Source organism: Cannabis sativa, chromosome 1 (assembly GCF_029168945.1).
Source record: "Cannabis sativa cultivar Pink pepper isolate KNU-18-1 chromosome 1, ASM2916894v1, whole genome shotgun sequence".
NCBI classification, from domain to species: domain Eukaryota; kingdom Viridiplantae; phylum Streptophyta; class Magnoliopsida; order Rosales; family Cannabaceae; genus Cannabis; species Cannabis sativa.
Genome location: NC_083601.1, coordinates 40,086,354 through 40,111,962, shown reverse-complemented (window position 1 = coordinate 40,111,962; position 25,609 = coordinate 40,086,354). Strand labels below are relative to the sequence as shown.

The 25,609-nt window shown below is 26.4% G+C and overlaps 1 protein-coding gene across 1 annotated transcript; it reads left to right on the top strand.

Moving 5' to 3' along the window:
* The first annotated feature begins 23,231 nt into the window (after positions 1-23,231).
* Positions 23,232-24,967, top strand: LOC115707505 (peroxidase 27). Its single transcript, XM_030635499.2, has 3 exons — positions 23,232-23,682; positions 23,769-23,954; positions 24,063-24,967. Exons 1-3 carry the CDS (start codon positions 23,452-23,454, stop codon positions 24,636-24,638), a joined length of 993 nt encoding a protein of 330 aa, XP_030491359.2. The 5' UTR covers positions 23,232-23,451; the 3' UTR covers positions 24,639-24,967.
* Positions 24,968-25,609: the final 642 nt, after the last annotated feature.

Here is a 25,609-nt window from a genome sequence, read left to right as displayed (position 1 = left end):
AAATTAAAAAAATATTCTGTCTTCAGTGTCATGTAGTTTTAGAAACAAAAATTAACTAATAAGTTGAAATATGAGGTTATGATTATCACTCCAAATAATTTTATTTTTTTTCATTTTTATCTGTTTTCACATCCATGAAGATTTTTAATTTGTTTCTTTTTTAATCATATAAACTATAATTACTTAACATCATCGTAAATTTTTAAAATACTTAAAATAATTTATAGTAACAAAAATAGAGTATCCCCTATATTTTTTTCTTTGTGAAGTATATTGCAAATTTAATTATATATTATGGGGATTTTTGTTTTTGGCTACTAAATATCTTTTATCTTCAATATGTATAAAAATTTTTTTTTCATAATGTACCCTTTTAAAAGAAATGCACATGCGCCTATAAGCTTTTATTTATTTCGGTATTTGGAAGAATTTTTAAAAAATTTTACCATCAATATTTGATTATTTGAATTGAATTTTTAGTTCTAGATTTTTTTTTTTACTTTTTTTTTATTTGCTTCAAAAAAGTTAATAAATAACATAACTCGTTGTTTCTGTAGACTCTCCATTTGTTTTGGTATTTGATATTTAAGAGAGTTTTTTAGTTTAATTTTTTTCATGATCATGTACATTATAATTATTTAGAACTACTATTTTTTAAAAATTTTTGAGTAGTTTATATTATAAAAAATAAAGTTTAAATATTTTATTGTACGCACGACTATTTTTCTTTTACGCAAGATAAATAATTGTTTGAACTTTATTTAACATAATTTATAAGTCGTTTTAAATAATTATAACGTACATGATTATAAAAAAATAAATTAATTTTTTTTAATATCAGAAACAATCAAAAAATCTACCAAAATATCTTTTAAAAAATATACACTATAAAATTTTTCATATATATAATAATAGCTTCTTTATATTGCAAGAAAAATAAAACGTGTATAGAGTCATAGTGAATCATTGTAATATTTCGTCCAAATAATACAATATAAAATTAGGATTTTTTTAGTTTTTTTTTTATTACTTATAAATTTTTAAAAAACTTTAAAAAAAAATAAGATTTAAATGCTTACAGAAACTGTCACACATGCCTGATACAAAATATTTAAATCTTATTATTCGGTATTATAAATTATTTAGAATTTTTTAAAAATTTAAATATAGTTTGAGATTAATATAGTGTACACAATTAAAAAAAAAAAAAAAACTATGAAAAACTCGTAAATTTGTCAAAACAGATAAAAGATGTAGGGAAAAATCTCTTTGAAAATATTACCCTATTATTTTTAGAATTATTTGTTTATGTTTTATATGATGATTGTAATTTGTAGTTGTTTAAATAATTCTTTTCACAGGGTGGACATCTCACGCAGCCGACCCATTATAAGGCCCCTGCGTCCTCAGCATATTAATAAACTAATTTTGTAAGTTATACCTTCCCAATTATGTCGCACTCTGACAATCTGTCAATTCATTTTAGTTCAACAATCTAATCTGAATTTTCTAATTCAAGCAGTTATTTAATAACAAACCCCAAGTAATCCTTTCTTCTCTGCTTTGTTTTGTTGTGGTTTTTTGTTTCAGACCTAATTACAATAAATTTTTTAGGACACATTTATAGTTGAATCCACGAATATTTTAGAAAAGAAAATATAATAAATAAATAAATAAACTACTTCCAATGTCTCCAATTAAACTTTAGCTGTAATTTTTTTTTTTTAAATAATAAGTACGTAACTTAATTAAATAAAGACTAAGATCCTTATTAAAAAAAATAATAAATAAATAATAATAAAAGACTAAGACTAAGATAAGATAGATAGCTTTTGAGCGAGGAATATGATCTTAATAATTGACTCCAATTTAGTGGAGAAGATCAATACCTACCAATTCTAGAGATGAGATAAAAACCTTAAATGACCTTTTGAGATTCTTTAACATCCAAACTTAGAAAAGTATGTTTAATTTAATTCAAAGGCGAATAAAGGTACAGTATTAATATTATACGCATTGTGCCATAAGTTTCAAATGTAAATAATAATATATATATTAAAGGCAATAGTAATTGTAGGAGGCTTATGTACCTAATCATTTTTTTTTTCAGCGCAACAGCCATTAATTTTAAAGGTAAACGTAAGTTTTCAACAATTTATCCACAACACTACTTTTTTTTTCAACAATTTATCCAAATACTATTTTTCTTTTTTGCTGAATATCCAAATACTAATTAAAATAATGTAATATAATTTTTTTAATAACATGGTAACAAATTAAATACACGAGGTTGTGGTGAAAATTCAATATATATATGCCCTATTAAGTATATATTGCGTCAGATATTCTGGAGCCTATCCAAATCGTCCTAAAAAAAATAAAATTTTGTAAAATTTGAGACGAATGCATATATATAATCTGTGATCAACAGTAGTAGCTGATGAAGGACGAAATGATTTCTTCAATTTTAGCATATATTTCGATTTAATTGCAACCTTTCAAAGATTTAGTATGCTTTTATGGTGGGCCAATTATTATACTTGCTTTGTGTTATAAAATAATTCGATAATTTTTATAATTGCGTGTTAAACCTAAATTTTGTGGATAACGTATGTATCCCTAAACCACATCTTTGGGTGCCACAATATAAATATATTATATATTATATATTATATATTTAATATATATATCACGCTGTGTTTATTTGCAAAATTGACCCTAACAAAGTAAGAAATACATCTCTTTTTTCATATAAATATTAGGACTTCTATATACATTCTTATCTCCAGAGTACATACTTTTTCTGTTTTCTTTGGTGTGGATAAAATATAATTAAAGTTTTTTATACAACTGTTACTGTATTCAATTTAATTATTTTAAGACATATATCTTGATGATTTATAATAAATTTAGAATTATTTAAAGTCTCAAAATTAAATCAGATTATATAAATAACTTACTGCATATATGTAAGGAAAAATCAAAGTTATGCTTCTAATAGTCTATATTAGAACTACTATAAATAATCGACACCTTCAATCCTAAATCACTACAATAAAGAACATCTTATAAAAATATTAGCATTATTATTTCAACACAAACCAAAACAAAAAAGAAAAGGTACTCGAGAGAATTTCCATATAATATATAAAATACATATTATCTTATAAAACTCAGGTCCCATGCATGATCACCATCATGAGAATCTCATATTCATGATATAAATTATTATTACAAAACCAAATGCCAAATTAATTTTGGACTTTTATTGCAAAAACTACGATTTGATTTCGAGTACAACCTGTGACAGAATATTTAAATTATTTAAAAAATAAAGATACTAAAATACTAATAATACAATGGTTACTGACTTACACACGTTGTCATGGGTTATATAAGAAAACATTAGAGCAACTTTAATTAATGCTGTAAAATACTGAAAATATGAATGTATTTTTAGCATCTTTAATAGATGTTTATTATTAAAGTGAAAAAAAATATAAGTAATAATATACTTAAAAATGACATCCTTGCTATTTTCTCTTTTTTATTTTTTTATTATTATTTTATAAAATTTAATCATTTAATATATTAAATAATAATATAATAGTATTTTAATAATTTTTAAAGATACTTACCAATATATTTTAAAATAAAAATGTCAAAAATAATATAAAAAAAAATAATAAAATATATTAATTAATGGAGAGTATCAAATGAGGCAATGGCTTAGAGCATCTTCAATAATAGCATTATTATTTAAAGGTGTTAAAACTTTTCATATCATCTAAAAATATAATATTTTATTTTATCTTCTTTTCATATTATTTTTGATGCTCTTACTTCTAAAAATACTTCAATGATATAATACCTTTCAAGAATGCTATTATAAATATATTATTTGTTTTAATCATAAATTGAATAATATTATTTTATTTTTATTTAATATAATTTTTTTTTTTTATTTTTTGTCAGAAAAAAAAATCATCAATTGTATAGCATGATCAATATAAATTTCTAAGATAGCATTTATTTTAATCCAATGGTATAATACACTTATATTTTGCCAATTATAAACTATCGACTTAAATAAGTATTTTTTAAAATTTAACAATTAGAGATGCGGGTAAAGATAGGCCGATCGACACAGAGAATTGAATGTTATTGGATTTTTCTTATATACTGTATACATGGTACATGAGTACTTACTTTGGCTTTGAGGAATTCATTTGGTGCTTTCATTTTCTCTTTCCATCGTGCTTATTTTCTCATAAAATATTATTAATTACAGAATAAAACTAGTGGTAGAGATGGGAGTGCAAATGGAGGCTGCGCCAGCTTCAAGTTAAAGAATACATATTTTATTGTTTAGAAAAATTAGCATATGGCGTATAAATTAAAAATGTGCATGTCAATAATTACGTTAATTAATCTAATTTAGCGGATAATATATATAAAGAGAAGACACGTACCGTGAAAAAGAAAAGAAAAGAAAACACTGATAATATTAAGCATGTAAAGGTACACGTACGATGACGCAATTTGAAAGTTGCGGCGCCTGTCAATGGATCGATCTTCTCCTCTATTAAGATTCTATATATATGGAATTATTTAAACCCTAATTAATATTACTACGTACTTCTTCTCTCCGTAAAATTTTGGTACGTAAAAATTAGATGTAAATTACATTAATTATTACATATTTATGTACATACGTATATAACAATTCATTTTTTTTTTTAAAAAAAAAAACTATATGGATTGAATTTAAATAGTCCGATTTTAGTTGGATTGAATAGGGTTTCCCCATGATTAAGTCAAAATTTAATTTAAAATTGATTCAATATAATAATTACATATACTTCATATATAAAATATGGTTATTTGTTGATTGAACAGAATATTTTAAGAATTTAAGAATATTCTGTTTAATTTAACGGGTTATTAGTTTTATAAATATATATAAATATTAATATTATTTATTTTAATTTAATTTAGTATATATAAATATTAATATTATTTATTTTAAGTTAATTGAATTTATATTAATTTTAAATTAATTTATATACATAAATATTAATATATTATTTGTAATATTATTATGTATTATTATTATTTTTAATATTGAGAGTATATTCAATTTTAATATTCTTTGACTTTATATTTATTTTTTAAAAAATTTAAAAACTTTAAATATTTTTTTTAAAAAAAAATCAAAAATTAAAAAATTAATTAATTTTCTTTAATTTATAAATTTTAAAAATATATAAATAAAATAAAACTTAAAAAATATAACTAAATATACGTGCAATTTTTGTGACAATAACCTAGTATATTGAAAAATATGTATATTGAGATATAATACTTATATTGCATTTTTTATTGATGGCTTAATTATTGGTTTTTCCTACACTTAAAATTTTAAAAAGCACATCTTATATATATTATTAGTTGTTGTACTGCTTTTGAATCCTGTTTCAAAAAAAAAAAAAAATAGTTGCATTAACCTTGTCAGATTGATAACTTAATTAACTTAGTAAATATTCCGGCAAAAAAATTAACTTAGTAAATAAGTACGGTTGCACCTATATATATAAATATATATATGAGTATATGTTTTTTTTTTTTTTTAATGATTTGAGTTATATTTAAAATTAGTTCAAATCTACATCCATTTAAAAAATCAAATCAATCCAATTACATTTGATTTGATTTTCAATCTTATTAGATTTTTTGATAAGAATTTAAAAAATCCATTTACTAGTATATATTCTAATTAATACAAATACAAATAATTACAAATACAGTTGTTATATATATTTTACACATATATATATTACACACATGCTATAAAAAGAATATTTATTTTCGGTCCTTAATAACGATGTGTAAGTTTGATAACACAAACATATATCCATGTCGATCAAGAATTAAAAATTGTCTCATTCTACATTTGATAGCGCGCAAGTGGAACAATCAAGAGTAATATTCATGTATTTTTTTTAAGTGATAGTGATAATATATTTGTCTTAGCTACTTAAACTTGCATTCATGTATATCAAATATTCTTTATTATTTATTATTATGCTAACGTTGTTAGTTTTTATATCACTACTCTAACATTATTGATTTAAACAGGACATATATATTTATTTGTTTTTCTCTTACAAATTCCATAATATTTACGTATTCACATACAAGAATTCTTTTAGATTCTCTCTTTTCTCTCGAAGTAGAACGTGACATAATTCTTACCACATATATACATTCAATCAATTTCCAGCTCATGCCATTTTGACATTATTATATGGGCGCAGGACCCTATTATCTTCTGTAATTTTGTCTGCACGTTTATTTATTTGGTGTATAATTTTTTTTTCATAAAGAAAATATTATATATAAATATATAAAAATATGTACAACTAATATTGGGTTTATCAAAATATCAGCGAAGATACATACTTGGCAGAAAATGCCGTTACATGTACAAAATTATATAAGGTATACTTGTTTTATTTAATTTGATCGGAAAAAAATATAGCACGACGCTCTAAAAATGTGAAAAAGAGATTGAATATATGGAAAAATGAAGCTCAATCACAGAATATAGGCTTCAAGCTTTTATAGAGTATATATTGAATTAGATATAAAAAAAACGGAGTATAACAATCATGTAACAGAATTCATAACTAACTTTAACTAACAGAAAATAAAAGCCAACTAACAACTAATCCTCACTATCTGATCAGACGCCTAATTTTTATTATTTATTTATTTTATACATTAGAAGTGATAATTACAATTTGGAACTTACTTATTACTACCATGGTTGAAAGTGACTTAATAAATTTAAAAAGTGACCTAATAAATTTAAAAAAACATTATGTAGATAGGACTCACCAAATTAATAAGTTTTCGTTTTGAAAATAAAATATCTAACAAAATTGTATGAACCAAAAGTTAATGATGACTCATAGCTAGCTAGATAGAGTGATAATGGGAAAAGAACGGGAACAGAACACTTTATCAATATATATTTTTCTCAAAGTTTCATTTCTAGAAAAAACTGCTAATAATCATCAATTAAAATTTTTAGAAACAATATTTTTATTTTTAAATAATATTATTGTTATTTATTGATGCATAACAAACAAAGGAAAGCCAAGTAGTTACATTAGAAACAAAGGGTTATCTACTTCCCTGAAATCAAGAACACCAGTAAAGTTTGACAAAGCAACTAGCTCAAGCAGCCAACTTATGAGCTGCTTTATTCAGACTTTTAGGAATTTAAAAAATGACAAATCAAGTAAAGTATCAAGATCGAATAGCAAATTATTAGCAAACAACATTATTGTTAATTAACATTATATCAACCTAGCCTGACCCTTTAAATAGTAATAGTACTATATATATTTCAAAAATTGTGTGAGGAAAGAAGAAATTATTATATATATAATATTTTTTTAATGAATATTACTTATATTAATGCTACTAAAAAAATTTAACTATAAATATTAAACCTGTTAAATTTTGATCCATAGACGAATAATAACCAAAAAATTTGAATTTTTATGTTTTATTTAGCTATTTAAATAAAAAAAAATATTAAAAAAAAATCTATTTTTACACAATATCAATAATGTGTTTATATTATAAAAATTTGAGTCAAACTCCTTTTTTTTTTATCTTTTTTTATTATTATTTTAGTCAATCGAACAACCCTAACTCATAAGTAAAAATAAAAGATTTTTTTTGATTGAATAGAAAAATTAAACATATATATAAGTGAATTTTTAATGGGTATTACTAATGAATGTGTGTTATAAAAAAATTTGAGTTTTTATACTTAATTTTATTATCTAATTGGAAAAATATCTTATTTTTACATTATATGGACTCGGGTTCCATCTGCTTAAAAAAAAAATAACAGTTGTTATATAAAAAAAAAAAAAAATTAAATTTAACTTAAATATTTTTTTTATATAAATATACTTTTAATATAATTTAAAAAAGAGAGATATTTTTTATTTTTTAAATTAATTAGTAGGTAATTTTTTTGATAACTAATTAGTGGCTAAATTATGTCATTTTTTTGGCTGGGTAAGCTAAATTATACATAGAAATTCAATTTAAATACTAGTTTATTATTTAGAAGTGTTCTATATAATTTTAGTTTTAAATACTAGTTTATACTTTAATGTTGTCTATCCTTCGTCATCATATTCATTCTATAAGTAGAAACTTTAATATTGAGAAGTGATAGGAAATGAAAGGAACTCGCACTTCAACCATTGTTGAAGAAAAGACAGGTACATATATATCTATTAACTTCTTCTAGAATGACAACCAATATTGATATATATATAGTTATGTGTTAAATAATGCATGTGTGTGCAGTATTGTACAGTGCACAGCAACACAGAGAGAATAAACCAAATTTGTAAGGTATGACGACAAATCCATCAATCGTTTGGGAAAATAACACAATATAATTGGCCGCATTTGGTTCCTCACCCAACCTATTTGAAAACGGAACCATAATAATTAAAAAAGAAATATATCATTCTTAACGAGCTGTATATATATATTCATACAAATCTTCAATTTTTTTTTTTATTTAGAAAATATAAAAATCACTAAACGAGGCTAAAAGATAATCCAACAAAAAAAAGCACTACTCCACATGATGCGAACGTATATGGCCACGGTTTGCAGAATTACAAGTGTTAAATATGCACTTGGTATATATTTTTAAATAAAAAAGAAAGAAAGAAAAAAAAAACTAGATATCTATAGTAAAACAAAATTATGAAAAGTGAGGGATCTTCTATTTATAATACACGTGACATATAATATTCAGTGTAATAAGAGTGGTATTTTTCCTTACGAATTTACGATCTACTAGCAAATTGTTATAGAGCAATATTTTGATAAATTATCGTAAATTATTTTGAAAGATATGTGGGTGTCAATATTTATATTTAAAATAAAACATATTCACCTAAAAATATTCAAATATATATAAAATAATAATTATAATAAATTTTTGAAACAAATCAATGAATCATAGTTATAATTATTTTAATTTATCATATCGTGATAAATTTTCATAATATATCATTTTCTATTTGCACAATAAGAACCTTATCGTTGGATTTCGTAAATTATTACTGCACATAAAGACGCGCACAAATATATATATACATTAATATTCCTCTCACCTCAATTAATTATAATGAGTACGGCTGCTCTGATTTCGGAGGGAGACCACATAAAGGCTTCTCACATTTAAGTTTTTCCATTGGCACTGAATGAGTAAATGTTCTTTCAAAAAAAAAAATAATGAATGAATAAATGTTATCCAATTATATTAAAAGTCAACAAACTTTAGGAATTTTTGTCTTTTTTTTTGCTAAAAAAACTGTGCCAGGCCTAATAATTTTATAAATAATTATAATATTTTATAATTATTATTAAATTAAATATATAAAATTTAATATTTAATTACTAATAACGACACTTAATTAACTTCACAGCATAAAACACATATTGTGTTTATATTGAGAAATATTAAAAGAAATTTCCCTACAATTTATAAAGATTCATCATCAAATTAAATTATTCCTAAATGACTGCTGTTGCCCTTACAAAAAGAAAATTTTAATTTGCTGCAACTCCCTTTTGAATATCTCCATATAACAATTAACATGGTGAATGTTGCGTGTCGAGCCACGTAATAAATGTTAGTTTTATTTAAGATTTAGATTTTTTGATTTTTTTTTTAAATTTCTGTAACTAAAGGTATGATTATATGAATGATTTGTTTTATTAAAGTAATCTTTGTGTTATTGTATTTGGTTAGTAAAATATACTAGCTTGTACACATAAAGTTACCATATGTACATTGATATTAATAATAAAAAGTACGTTAATTGTAATATTTACATAATCATAATGTAATTATCCTTATGTGAAGAAATAATTTATAATAAGTCATAACAATATATGACTTTAACATTTATTATTCTAATTTTTATGTAAATATATTCAAATTTGTTCTCTGTATAAGTAATACTATTTTTGTAGCAAAAGTATATATAAAAAAAGTGGATGATATAATATTTTTGTAACAATTAATATTTAAAGATTATGTGGTAAAATAATTATTGGTAAATTATCTCTATGTCTTCTAAAAAATTATAGTATATAATATATATACTAGGGGTTCATAAAATATCTAATCTAATCTAATTTACACGATTCAATTCAATTTAATCTGTAAAGTTGAGATATCCGCACATGTGCGAATTAGATTAGATTGAAAAATTTAAAAGGTTGATTGACATGTAAAAAAATCCGATCCAATCTAATCCATACATATTTATATATATTAAAAAAAATTATATATACAATTAATATTTTAATATAAAAAATAATAATTTAAAAATATAATACATGTAATACAAAAATATTTCAGATTATAATAAACCAAATGTGTATTTCATTCTTATTTACAACAAAAATATAATCTAAACCAAAATTAAACATTTCTTTATACATATAATTTTTTTCTTCTTCTTTTAAATTTGTTATTTTTATTTTATTTATTTTAATTTATTGTTGAAGATACAAAACAACAATAATTTGTTTTATTTTTTGTTGTTAGTTATGTAAAAAAAAATATATTTTTTTTAATAAATATAAATAATTCAATATTAAAAAGTAATCAATCAAATATAACCAATCCAATATGTATTTTTTTTTAGATTAGATTAGATTAATTAGATTTGAGTTACTATACAGATTGAAATCAGTGCGAATCAAATAATAAAATAGTACGAATTAAATGTATAAAACACCCTTATAATATGCGGCAAATTAGAACTATACCATGAATCCATTTTGGTTTTTGATGGGATATATTTAATTATCTTCATTATTGGGGTTTGTCAGATTTTTTTTACAAATTCACGTTTAAGTACTATATATTTATATATTTATATGTTAACTTAAGGTAAAACCTTATAACCAAATCAAATTACTGAAACACAGTACTACTTAATTTATTCAGATTTTTTAACGTATAGGATTTGAGACATTAATATTTTTTCTTAATTATAAATAATTACCAAATTGAAATATAACTTAGAAAAGTTAGTATATAAGTCACATTGATGATCACGAGAACTAACTGAATCTTAATTCATGTATAATTAACTATAGCCAAATAAAGATTTACAATTTATATCCATAATATTATTATAATTAATAATATTATAAAGTTTTTATTTACTACATATATATATATGATTCAACTCACTTATATTATTTTCTTTTAATTCTTATTTTTTACAATTTTATTTCATACACCTACAAATATACTGAACATATATACACGGCCTTCAGTGGCTTTCTGCATGGATATGATCGATAGTCTTGTCCAAATCACATCATATACCCAATCATCCAAAAAAAAAAAAAGTAAAAATGAGAGAGATATCAAATGAAAATTTTCACGCTGTGTAATTCATACGTACTAAATATAAATATCAAAAAACAAACATTAATCGCGCCAATTCTTTTAACTAATTCTACTATCTATCATCACTGATAATTAAACATTTAAATGAAGCCATACATATATTTATATTTATAAGGTCCACCATCAACTTTATTCGAATTTCATATTTTTCTAATCACAATTTAATCATATATTATACCGTCTTTAATTTTTTAAGTGCGCATTTATGAATAAATTAATTAATCAGTCTGTGTGGACGTTGTTGCACGTACTACACATAATGATAAGCGCTAGCTATATGGTACATATATATTTATATAATTATAGTATATAATATGAATCATGATAATGTGATCACATATATTTCTTCTCAAAATGGGCCTTGGTGCATATATAGCTAGATATATCCCTCACCACAGAATTAATATTCCCTATATCTGGAGTACTTCCTAATTGACCAATAAACAGTAGACATCTATCACGTTTAAAAGTCTCCAGTCTCCACTTCTACACTCTTCATTTTTATTTTCATTTTGGCTGGTTCCTCTCTATACTCTATACACAGCTTGTCCCCATACAGTATACGTGATACACGAATTCGATTAGGGCCCAATAAAACCAACACATACATACGTACGTACGTGGAGAAATAAATATTCCCAGTCTTATATATCTATTTATATATGGTAATATATATACCACACAACTTGTACCATAGTTAATTTATATATATAGTCATCCCTAATGGGTCCTATAATATTGTTTGTAATTAAGTTTGATGATTTATTTAATTATTTGGGGCAGAATTATTTCTTATCCAAGAATTGCAGTTAGTTGAGTTGGAACAATATATATATAATGTGTTTTCATAAATCAATAAGTAATTAATTATTAATCATCTAGAGTTGACTATATAATGTTCCCTTATTTCCTTTGCCAAAATGATTAATATTTCGATAACCATAATAATAATAAAGGAAATATGCGACAAAAATACTCAAATTATTTGATTTGTTGCTAATAAATACCCAAATTCAAAAATTGGTGGCATAAATACTTATATCTTCAAAACAAACTATTTTGTTGGTACCCAATTCACAGCTCCGTTAGTTTTTCATTTGGATGCCATGTGTCAATATTATATTAGTCAAAATAACAATGGTAAAACAAAATTAATTTTAAATGATTATTTTTATAAGAGATTTATTTTTCTTTTTTTATGGAACAAATAAAAATTTATTAAAATTATAAATTATATTAAAAATATATAATTAATAAATAAACGAATGACCTGTTCATCTTCTTCAACCTGAAAAATCTCAAACCTAGAAACTTATTCAGCTTCTTCAATCCAAAAAATTCCTAATCAATGAAATTATTAATCTTCCTCAACCAAACACTGCCAAGACCCCTCCTCGTCATTCTAGTCGTACAAGTCCCGACGACCGTTTGACCACACTACAACAAATACTATTATTAGGGGCGGAACAGTCCGCTGGTAAAGATATGAGATTCCGCTGGTAAAAGTTATTACCGGCGGGGTCCGCCGGTAATACTCCGCTGGTAATAAAGGGTCGCTATTCATCATTAATACCAGCGGACTGACACCCCGCCGCTAATTAATTATTAATAGCAGCGGACTAATAGCGGCGGGTCCCGCTGGTATATTTATTACTGTTATAAATTTTATATTTTAAATTTTTATTTCTTTTATTGTTTTCTAAAGAATTGAAACCTGTTTTTTGAATTAACTAAAACGTTTTTTCAATAATATAAATAAACCTTAAATTAATTTATCTTTTCTATATTAATAAGAGAGAAGTTATTAAAAAAAAAATGCTAAGGAAAAAGATATTCAAATCCAAACATTAAAAAAAATGCTAAGAGAGAAGATATATTCAAATCAAAATATTAACTTATACTCAAACATCAATATACTATTACAATCAATCCCTATTTAACTACATACAATATACATTTTATCTAAAAAAAAACTACATACAATATACAAAGATAATGAATAAATAAAAATAAATGAATATATATATATATTTACATAGATAACGATTAACCAAAACTAAAATCTTTACAAAAAAAATCAAAACCAAAATCAGAAAAAATATATTGAAAAATTAAATCTAAGAAGAAATTGAATCCACCCCGGTGAGATGCGTTGCCTCTGTGAGCCCGACCAAGCCCAACCATGAAACTCTAAACCCGCTCTCATCCAGAAGAGAACACCGTAACCCAAATGCCCAGATGTGAACCGAACGACGCAAGACACACAACCCCAAGCAATGCTTAACCTGCAAAGAAAATAAAAGAATAACAAAAAAAAAATCTGCCATTAGAATAAAAATAACACAAGAAAAAAAAATATTATGAGATAAATCTCAAAAAATAAGGAAATGAGAAAAAAAAATGAATAAAAGAAGCTAGCAACGGATTAATTTATGCATTAATTTTTCCATTTATATATATAATATTATTACCGGATCGAACATGAATGGAGAAGCACCATGCGGATCTGAGATGGAGTCTTCATGAGGAGGCGGAGCAACATCGGAGTTGGTGGCGGCTGTCGACGAAGGATCTTGGCCATGGTGGACGTTCGGAGAGCAGCGGAATGGAAGGAGCTTCACTGATAGAGGCGGCGGCAATGGTGGAATTTCTGGTTCTTGGAGCCATGAGATGAAATGGAGAAGATAGGGAAGTGGTAATGGTGAAGGGGCGGCTAGGGTTTTATGGAGTTTATCACTGATACTATATTAGAGAAAACATTTCTCTTACTTGTATTATATTCAGCCGAAAAGGCTATATTGAAAAATTAAATGTTATCTGTAGGGTTTTGTACAAAGAAGTGTATATATATACACAGTAATAAGGAAGCCCATTGGGCCAGTAATGAGCCAGAATAAAGACAAAGCAATTTTAATATTACCGGTGGGGCTCCGCCGGTATTAATTGTTTCCGCCGGTAATAAGTATAAAAATAATAAAATAATGTATTACCGGCGGACCCCCGCTGCTAATAATCCGCCGGTAATACTAATTCAAATTAAAAAAGCGGGAATTTTCCCGCACATTCAATTAGCAGCGGGCTTTCCGCCGGTAATAATAAAAAGCCCGCCGGTAATACTAATATTGAATTAATTTTATTATTTTTAGTAAATATTACCATTGAAATACGTACTCCGCCGGTAATACTCTTATTATTAGAGGCGGGCAAGCTCCGCCGGTAATGATTCCGCCGGTAATTTTAATTTTTCTTGTAGTGCCAGTTGAAGAACCGTCTGTAACGTCCTCGTCCTCGTCAATTTGTGTCGAAAAAGTCTCGACGACCTTCGCTCCGACGTCTTCCCTAGCTCAGTTCAGCTAAGATTTGTTGCGTCTATCGAGATCATTTCCCTGCCATCACGATTTTAGAGAGCTGGGTTTTGAAGTTTTTTTTTTTTGAGATGGCACCAGATCAAATGTTCGTCTAATAAGAGAAACTATGATTTGTTTATAAATTTTGATTAATAAGTTTATTGGAAACAAAAAGAATGAATTATCAGAATAAATAGTTTTATACATTTATATTTATATATAATTAGAAATAATATTATTAAGTTATCATTTAATATTGTAGGGGTTAGGATTTGTAGAAAAAGATGGGGAGTAGGAGCTGGATTCGTGGTTCATGTAGAAGAAGATGGTAAATAAAAAAAAAAAAAAGAGAACTGATTTTTTTTCCTTTAGTTTTAATAAATTTTTATTTTATAAATCACTCAAAATTAGTTTTGTTATAAAATTATTATTTTGGCTAATAAAATATTGACACATGGCATTCAAATGAAAAATTAACGGAGCTGTGAAGTGGGTACCAGCAAAGCAGTTTGTTTTGAAGATATAGGTATTTATGCCACTATTTTTTTGAATTTGAGTATTTATTAACAATAAATTAAATAATTTAAGTATTTATGGCACAAATTTCCCTAATAAAAATAATAACCGCACCAAATAATAATAATAATAATAATAATAATAATAATAATAATATATTTAATAAATGTTTTTTATGTATATAATTAATGTAAGTATATACTACCACTAGTACTATAGTACTATAGCATATGATGCGGTTCCAACTTCCAACGACACAGGTACTCAGCTTGCATATCGCGATCATGCCAGTAGAATTAGTAAACATAATTAATTGGAATATTCTTCTTAATCACTGAGGGAAAATATTATTATAATATTAAAATCATTATCAAACATTTACATGTATATATATGTCATGATGAGTAGTTCATAAATCATTTTCTCTATGTATATTTTTCTTTTTTTGGCTGAATGTGTAATTGATGAAATAATTATTAGTTGCAGTGTGTGACGATCATAATTATATGATATTATTGTAATTGACCAATTCATGATTTATTATAAGAATCTCATATTTACGATTACCTTTGGCTTCAAGGAGAAGGCAACAAAAACCGTAACTTACAAAAGAAAGTCCAATATATTTATAATAAGGTCCATGTGACTAGGGGTGTTCATCCGATCCAATCCGCACTTTTTTGGTCAAACAACATCCAATCCGCACTAAGTGCGGATTTCATATTTTGGATCCAATCCGATCCGCATAAGAGTTTAAATCCAATCAAATCCAATCCGCAATAGTGCGGATTGGATTAGTTATTTTAGATCGGTTATTTTTTTAATAATAAATTATTTAATATTTCATAGAAAAAAAATTAGAAAAAGACTATTGTTTCTTAATCTCCAATAATAATCTATTTCTATCTCTATTTATATACAAATCAAACCAATATACATATATATATATATATATTTATATATCAATATATATACTTATCTTTAGATTTACACTAAAATATATATGTATCTCTTACTAAAATAAATAAGCTAGTATACATATATTTAAATTTATGTGTATGTGTTATGTGAATAAAAATTATTTTTTTTGTGTTTTCTATTATAAAATAAATAAAATACACCAACTCAATATATATATTACTAAAAAAGATTAAGAAATTAGAAATTTGTGTCTTTTTTTGATTAATATATATTATATATTATAATTTTTTAAAAATATCTTTATATATTAAAAGTGCCTATCTAACGGCATTTCTTGGTTTAACAGAATATACTTAAAAATAAAAGAATATTCTGTTAAATTTAACGATTAGGTTTGATCTCCCGTTAACAAATAAACCCAATAATTAAACCCAAAAAATCAAACAATCTTTTAAATATTAATAATCTCTTTTTAAATTAAAAAAATCATCTTAGCCACATATCTCTCTAACAAACCTATCTTAAAAAAGAATATTAATAATTTTTTTTATTTATTTTTTAAAAAAGAAAAATATAGATAAAATGTCTAGAAAAGATGAAATAGCTTAAAAAAATAAAAAGAAGATGAAATGGGCTGTAATTAGTATTTACCTTATATGTTTGTGCTTATTTTTAGTTTTATTTTTAATTTTACCACCAAGAGGAGAAGGTTGAAAAATATTAGAATATGAAAATATTATTGGTGCTTATTAGTAATTTGCAAAAAATGTGAAAATCTATAAATATATAGTTGTGTAGCTATTATTAGATATGAAATGAAATAATAGAACTTTTTTCAGTGAGAAGATTAATGTACATTTTACTATTAATAACTTACATTATTATAACACAACTATGTTTTACTTACTAAATATACTGACACATATTTTATTTTTATAAAACAAATCATTCAAATAATTATACTATTTTAATTATTAATTAAAATAAAAAACTAAAATATTAAATAAAACTAACACTACGTGGCTTGGCACGTAACAACCACCTAGTATATAATTAAGTGCGAATTGGATTGGATCGGTTACTTTTTGAGGTCAAACAACATCCAATCCGCACAAGTGCGGATTTTGGATTTTTCAATCCTGAAATTCCGTATTTTAATATTCCCAGTTTGATTATTTAATTAAATGATTAATTAAATGCGGAATAATAAAACTGGTACTGAAAACAGTTTTCTGTAGTTACAGAATGCGACTCTGTAACTCCAGAGAAACCCAGAAAAACAAACAGTGCATAAAAGTAAAAACACACAAGATTCTTGTACGTGGTTTCAACAATCCTTTCAGATTGTTACTAGTCCACGGGGCCACGCCCAGAGATAAGATTCATTAGATCGGTATCAAAAATACAAAGTAATTGACTTATGCATAAATAGACTCCCTCTTATTGTGTGCTGCAAGCTTGATGTATTCCACCTACTAACCGAATCTTGATAAAACTCCAAGAGCTCGAACTCCCTTCGATCACCTTGAAGAGTGCTTGAATCCTCCCGATTCAAGGCTTAAAGGCTATCTCCCGAAAGCCTATACAACCATCTCCCGAAGGTTGTGTGCTTGTATCATCCCGATGCAAGCCTTCAAAAGCAATCTCCCGAAAGCTTGTAAAACCCTTCTCCCAAAGGTGTGCTTGTATCCTCCCGATGCAAGACTTCAAAAGAAATCTCCCGAAAGCTTGTAAATACCCTTCTCCCGAAGGTGCACTGATGTTCTTCTTCGTTGTAGACTTGAATACAGACTCAAGATAATACAAACAACAAATAAACAGAGTAAGAGTAGAACAACTCTTCTCTACATAACAAAGACTCTCTTTTCTAAAGATATGAATGAAATTCAAAGATACAAGAGAGGTACCAAGAGAGGTACTAAACAAAGACACTCTTTCCTTAAGATATGAAAGCAATTCTAAGTGTATGAAAGAGATACAAAACCTAGCTACTATAAGATGTATTTATAATGAATATACATCTCATAGACAGCTTACATTCGGTCTGAACAAGACCTCAACCCACTAGAAACTTCCCTAAAATAATTCTTCAATCAGTCCAGGAATTTCCGTTTCTGTACCTACAGAATCGTGGGCAGTAACTACAACTTTCCTTTTATAGAAAAGGAAAGTCTAGCTCCGGTTTTCTCTTCAAGAAACCTGATCTAAGAAAATGGGAAACTCAACACAAGATCAGATTACACAGCTGGTTAGATAAAAACGAAATGGGTAACCAAACTTACCATTTTTACCTTTTTTTTTCCAAAAATAGGAAAGCTAGACAACTTTCCTTTCAAGTTTGAATACACCAAATAGGAAACCATATTAATGTATACCAGCCGAAAATATACAATGAATAATAAAATATTTTTGTCAATTAAATATGCCAAAAATGGAACTAACAAATCCAATCCAATCCGCACAAGTGCGGATATCCGCATTTTGCGGATTGGATTGGATTGGATCGTGCGGATTGGATTAGATCGGATACTTTGTGAACACCCCTACATGTGACCTCGTTTGATTTGCCTTACTTCTCACGACGAAATATTATGAAAGAGTAATAGTATGTATACATACAATTCGTACACAAACTTAACACATGCTTATATGATAAATAACTTTAACAAATAATTTAATTTTATTTAAAATGATTCTCATTTATCAAAAATAATTTACCACACGTATGTGTTGTGTGTGTAAATTATATGGTTTATCAGTCTTCTTAAGCCACACATTGAATTATATGGTTTAATATATCTATATATTTATGAAGATTATACAATATAATATACTTTTTAAGAGAAAAATGAATATTTGTTTCAAAATTACCATCCTTTTTATGGAATTCTGAGCCCAAACAAACTTCCTTATAATTTGCGGGTTATTATAAGTGGCAATAAAACTATGGGTGACATAGGGTACACGTACGTATTAATTATACGGAGAATTGATATCTTTATATATTAAGAGTGTCTATAGTAATTATTGGTTTAACGTTTTATTCTTTTTCTATTAAATTTAACGATACTTTTAACTTTCCCGTTAACTAAAAAAAATTATATATAAAAAATAAAACTACGATCGTGATGAAACTAATTACCTTGAAATTAGGATTCCATTCATTAAATTCGTTAACTCAAAAAAAAAAAAACATATATAAAAAATAAACTTTACAATCGTGATGAAACTAATGCCCCTCAAATTACGATTCCATTCAAATCAACAATTTTACTAGGATGAGATACAGCCAACATCAGTAGAAAAAGAATTCCAAAATAATACGAATGTTTCTTTGAGTTCCCATGCATCAACATCCAGTTGCCAATGATGAACCTATTTTGAGCAATGAACCTGCAGCTGCATATTGCGGCAAAAGTGCAAATAAGGTATGTAACGAAAATTAAATATCACAGATTTTTAGGGTGGAGAATCAGATGAATATTAGCTATAGGATGAGCGTTATGGTATTGAAGATCAATCCTATTCTTATATCCTAGGAAATAGGAATGAGTTTATAGATACCTTCTAGTCCCAGAAGATCATTACATTACATTACATGGTACACATTGTTTCTCCTATGTACATTGGAAATTTCAAAGGAATGATGTTTTGCAGTTGATGGACTTTGGATCGTGGGCTTAGTGCCCATATGTTTGGTTTCGAGCATAGACCTACTTAGTTAGTCCATGACTCCGTGGTCACTAAATGCCTTTTCCGCTTAATGAGCTAAGCCATTTTATGGGCTTGTGTCGTTAGTGGGCCTCAATATTGCACCCATGACTATATTAATGGAGGAAGTTGAAAAATACCACTTTTATTAGTCAATTAATCAAATTTACCTCTAATTTTATATTTAATTGAAACATACCTCTTTTTATATGTAATATACCTAAAATACCCTGACATAAGAGAATCATGGAGAGTATCTTGAACTGACAGAGGCAAAATTAGTATGTTTAAGAAAATAGGTAAAAATGATAGATATTAAAAAAGAAGGTAAAAACAAAAAAGAACAGTATAAAAACGGTATAGAGTGTAATTTTCTCTATATTAATTTGAGCTGAGATGCAAAATGCCCATAAATTTGAAAACTAAGTTAGTTTATGTCTCTTTTAAAAAAAAAAAATTAAGAAAATTGTCAAATATAATAAATTAGCTAATAAAAATTATAAAAATTCATTTATTATATATTATTATTTTTAAAAAATATATAATAATTAAATTAAGTTAAATAATTTTTTAATATTGCATATGATTATATTGTAACAAAAATGAATAAATATATTAGATCATTAAATATATACAGCAGTATTTGATATATCGTATCAAAAAAATACTAAATGATATAGTAAAATATATCTATTATATGAATAAAATTATATATACCACTATTAAAATATGTATACATACCAAAAAATTTATATATAATAAAATAAAAACCAAATATTATAAATGATATACTATAGACAACAAAAACCATATACCATACAACATAATATATATACCCTACAATAAAAAATAAAATAAAATAATATTATTATAAAATATTGTATATACCATATTAACAAAATTATATACAATTATTAAATAATTATATCACACTTACAAAATTATATATCACATTTATATATAATAAAATAAAAATTAAACATGCATGATCTAAAATAAAATCATATACTATACAATAAAACTTATGTATCATATTATAACAAAAACTATATACCTTACAATCAAAATATATATATAATAACAATAAATAAAAATAAAATTATATATCATGTCAATAAAAGTAAAATAAAAAATAGAACTTATATACCACCATTCACCAAAACATATATATCATGACAGCAAAATTATATACTACCATTGTATATAATTAAATTGAAACTAATTAAATATTCTTTAAAATAAATATAAATACAATTAAAATATATAAAAATAATAATTAAAATAGAACCCTCACGCGCCCGTGAATGACACGACCCTTATTTGGCCTAGTTTGGGTATCACCTCTCCCACCCAACGTCTATATGTATGTGGTTCTACTCTCTCCATTGCATAACAATCAGCTACACAAAAAATGACAAAATTTATATACATTTTTTTTTTATTTAAATTATGATTGGTCGATTAGACTTCCCTATAGCATAATTAACCTTATAATTTCCATATATATATAGGATTTCCAATATTATCTCTACTACTCATAGGGTCTTTTTTTTTTAAAAAAAAGTCCTATAATAAAATTGTCCTATATATTCATGTGTATATATATATATAAATAGATCATCTTGATTGGAAGTTTATATAAACATATTATTTACAAATATTTGAAATCTATATTTATGTATTCTTCTAAACAAATTTGATTAGTGGGGTTTAAAAGAAAGCTAGCGCCCAATATACTGCTAATGGCCTATACATACGTACGTTGTATGTGCCACTTCCAGGTAACGTTATCAATTAATTTTCAAAATATAGAACTATTTCTGGAGATCTTAGCTGGTACTACATATAGTTTAGTCACAACATGAGAGCAGGAAAGAACCTCTTAACCTTTGACTTACATCCATGAATATCATTTAATATATAATATATATATATATATATATATATTCATATATGTTACGAGCTAGCCACTAAAACTAAATGATGATTGGAGGCGTGTTAGAGTGGTGCAGTCTTCTTATAATATTATTTATTCAAATATTAATATTAACACAAACATAAATAAATACTTCGGTCATTAATAGTTATCTTAGGTATAGTAATACATATTCTTCTTTTCTCAATAAGTAAATAAATAAACTTCATCACATACGGTACAACAACTATTGCACATTTACTCTTCAGAATGAAGCTAGCTATGTCATTATTATTTAATTGCAAATGCATGAACAATGTCAACGTGTTTTCTCATTATGTATATTAATTAAATTATTAAGCAATTGACTTACGCTCCAAATGCACGTTATACACATATAGTTTGTCAGATATGTGAGATAATATATATAAATATTATAACACCATTATTATGTGTGATCAAATTTTAGGTTTCGTAACATGGCTCGAGAAAAGAAGATCGTGGATATAACTAATGCGTTTGCAGATAACTAATTCAGTTTATTTGTTTTAAATTAATTAATGTTACAAGATAATTAGTTGATTTTTTAACAAGATATCTGCCAGAAAAGTGGCGTGATTATATAAATTTCTAGCGGAAATTCTTATAAATATATTATATAATTAATTTTCTACACGAAACTCTCGTCGCCAAAATTACATATGTCATGTTTAATTAAACTGGACACAATCTGTCCTTATATATGGTATAAGTGTTGGAATGTAACTTTCACATGTACTAGTACACGTGTCCGTAGAATATTTGACAAAATGATTTGAGAATTAAATTATTACTCACTTTTGTCAACTAACACATATGCTCTCGAAATTAAATGGATTATATGGGTTTACTAGCAAGGTCAACTATCTTTTGGAGTTTTTGCTTTGCTACAAGGGAGATAATTATTATTTTACATATAATTGTTTGTATAATTCATTTTTTTAGGAAAGAAAGAGTGCATGCACTTAATTAGTAGGCCCGGCTCAGCCAAAGAGGTATGTTTTCCCGGGGCTAATATAATCATCACTAGACATTTCTATTAAAATACACCAAGTGATCACAATTGGAGTCACAAAAAATAAATTAATTACAAACTCACAAATTATTACTTTATTATTTCATAATTAAAATATTTATGGTATACATGAATTATATTTCCAAAAGTCTAACAAGCAATATAATGAACGAGAATTTCGCATATTTATTGGATAATCATCTATACATGACAGAGAATTATACATATAAAAAAAGGAAAGAAAAAAAATATTGCCATATGGCCAAGCATATACAGCTATGCGAGACCATGTCGTGAACCATGCTTGTTTATTATAGGTTCAAATGTCCAATTACTATAAATTGGAGCCTAAGTTCAACAGTGTTTCATGTACTAGCTTAACATTTATAGTCATCAAACAAATATAGCCTCCATCCTTAATTTCTCAGTTTGAGTAATTAATAAGATGGCTAACCAAAAGGTTTTATTATGTTTTGCTCTACAATTGATTTTCGTAATCTCTGCCCTTCACCACACTGCAAATGCTCAGGCACAGGGGTTGAAAGTTGGATTCTATGCACATACATGCCCAAAAGCAGAGGCTATTGTAACTCAAATCATACATCAAACTATGGCAGTAGCACCATCACTTGGTGCCCCTCTGATGAGAATGCATTTTCATGATTGTTTTGTTAGGGTGAGTAGAGAACAATATATAATTAGATATCTCTTGTAAGTATATATTTATTACAGTTATATATATTAATCTTTTCTGTACCGCAGGGTTGTGAAGGTTCAGTACTGTTGAATTCTGCCACAAACCAGTCTGAGAAATTCGCCATACCGAACTTGAGTCTTCGAGGTTTCCAAATTATTGACAAGATTAAGGTTGCATTAGAAAAAGAGTGCCCTGGAATTGTTTCGTGCGCTGACGTATTGGCCCTAGCCGCAAGGGATTCGGTAGCTGCGGTAAGGAATTTGTATATAATATATATGTATACATATCATAAATATGTATAAGCAACAAATACGTAACATAAACTGTATAATTATAATAAAATGGTGAATATTTTTCAGTTGCATGGACCAACTTGGGCAGTTGAAACTGGAAGAAGAGACGGTGTAGTTTCGAATATGACCGAGGCCCTGTTTGGCCTACCTGCACCTTTTTCAAACATTACTACTCTCAAAAAAGACTTCACAAGCAGAGGTTTAAGCGTAAAAGATTTAGCAGTGCTCTCAGGTGGACACACCATTGGAACTTCACACTGCTCTTCTTTCAACAACCGTCTTTACAACTTCTCTGGAAAGAACGATTCAGACCCAACCTTGGATTCTGAGTACGTTGACAGACTTAAGATGAAGTGCAAGCCTGCTGACCCTATAACATTGGTGGAGATGGACCCAGGAAGTTTCAAGACCTTTGATGTCAAATACTTCGACCTCGTTGCCAAGAGAAGAGGCCTCTTCACATCAGATGCTGCGCTTCTTGACGACAGTGAGACTAAGGCTTACGTTGTGAATCACGCCACAGCATCTGGAACAGCCAGTTTCTTCAAGGACTTTGGTGTTTCCATGGTCAACATGGGAAGGGTTGGAGTTCTCACCGGTTCAGCTGGTCAAATCAGGAAGGTCTGCACCAAGATTAACTAATAAGCCACTGATCTTCTACCATTTTGTTTGATTTGAAGAACTTAAAATTAATCCTTATTAATTACTTTGGTCAACTACGTAATCTGTAATTAATTGCAATAAAGAATTGCATCTACTGCTCTCAGTTTTTTTTTTTTTTTAATTTTTTTTCAAAAATAATAAGTGCGCCCTTTATTGGTGTATTGTTTTGGAGGTTTGTGTGAGGACTTCAAATCGACCGGTTTGCTTGAACAGTGCTTGTTGATTTGTAATACTTCACGAGCTTAATTTTTCTTGTACTTACAATCTATGTATTGATTCATATGAATAATAATTTAAAGTTTATACTATATATTTTTGTAAAGGAATAGGTATTTTGCTCATGTTTGACGTGTATGGTACTGGTCCCTTGGGAGAATATTCTCTTTAATTTGATATTGTGCTACCTCTCTTTGCTTAAAGACGCTATTGTAATGACAATTAATATAAACACACTCCACTCACTCATTGAAATGAGTTGAGATTTACAAATTCATATATTTCATATGTTTTAAATTGGTATTAGAGAAGTCACGGTCTCTGCCATTGCTGGAAACAATAATGGTGCTTCAGCATCTCAGCTCCCAATATCTTTTCCCAACCTACTCTCAGTCAGTCTTTCTCTTTGATGCTTGGTCAAATCAACTACAATTTGTGGAAGACGATGGTATCCGGCCACCACACTGAGAGGCCATAGGCTTCATGGGTATCTCACCAATTTGTCTTTCAAAGTTTATCATGGTTGGGGATACTGAACAAACCAACCCTGAATATGAGAATTGCATAATTAATTAGTGACCAGTTATTCATGAAGTGGCTCTACAGCTCCATGATCGAAGGCATTCCGACTAAAAGCACTCCTTTCTCGTTCCTGTAGTCAAAAGTTAATTCTATTCCCACTACAAAGAAATTTACTTTCTGGTAATAATCTTTAAGTCACGACATAAATTTTT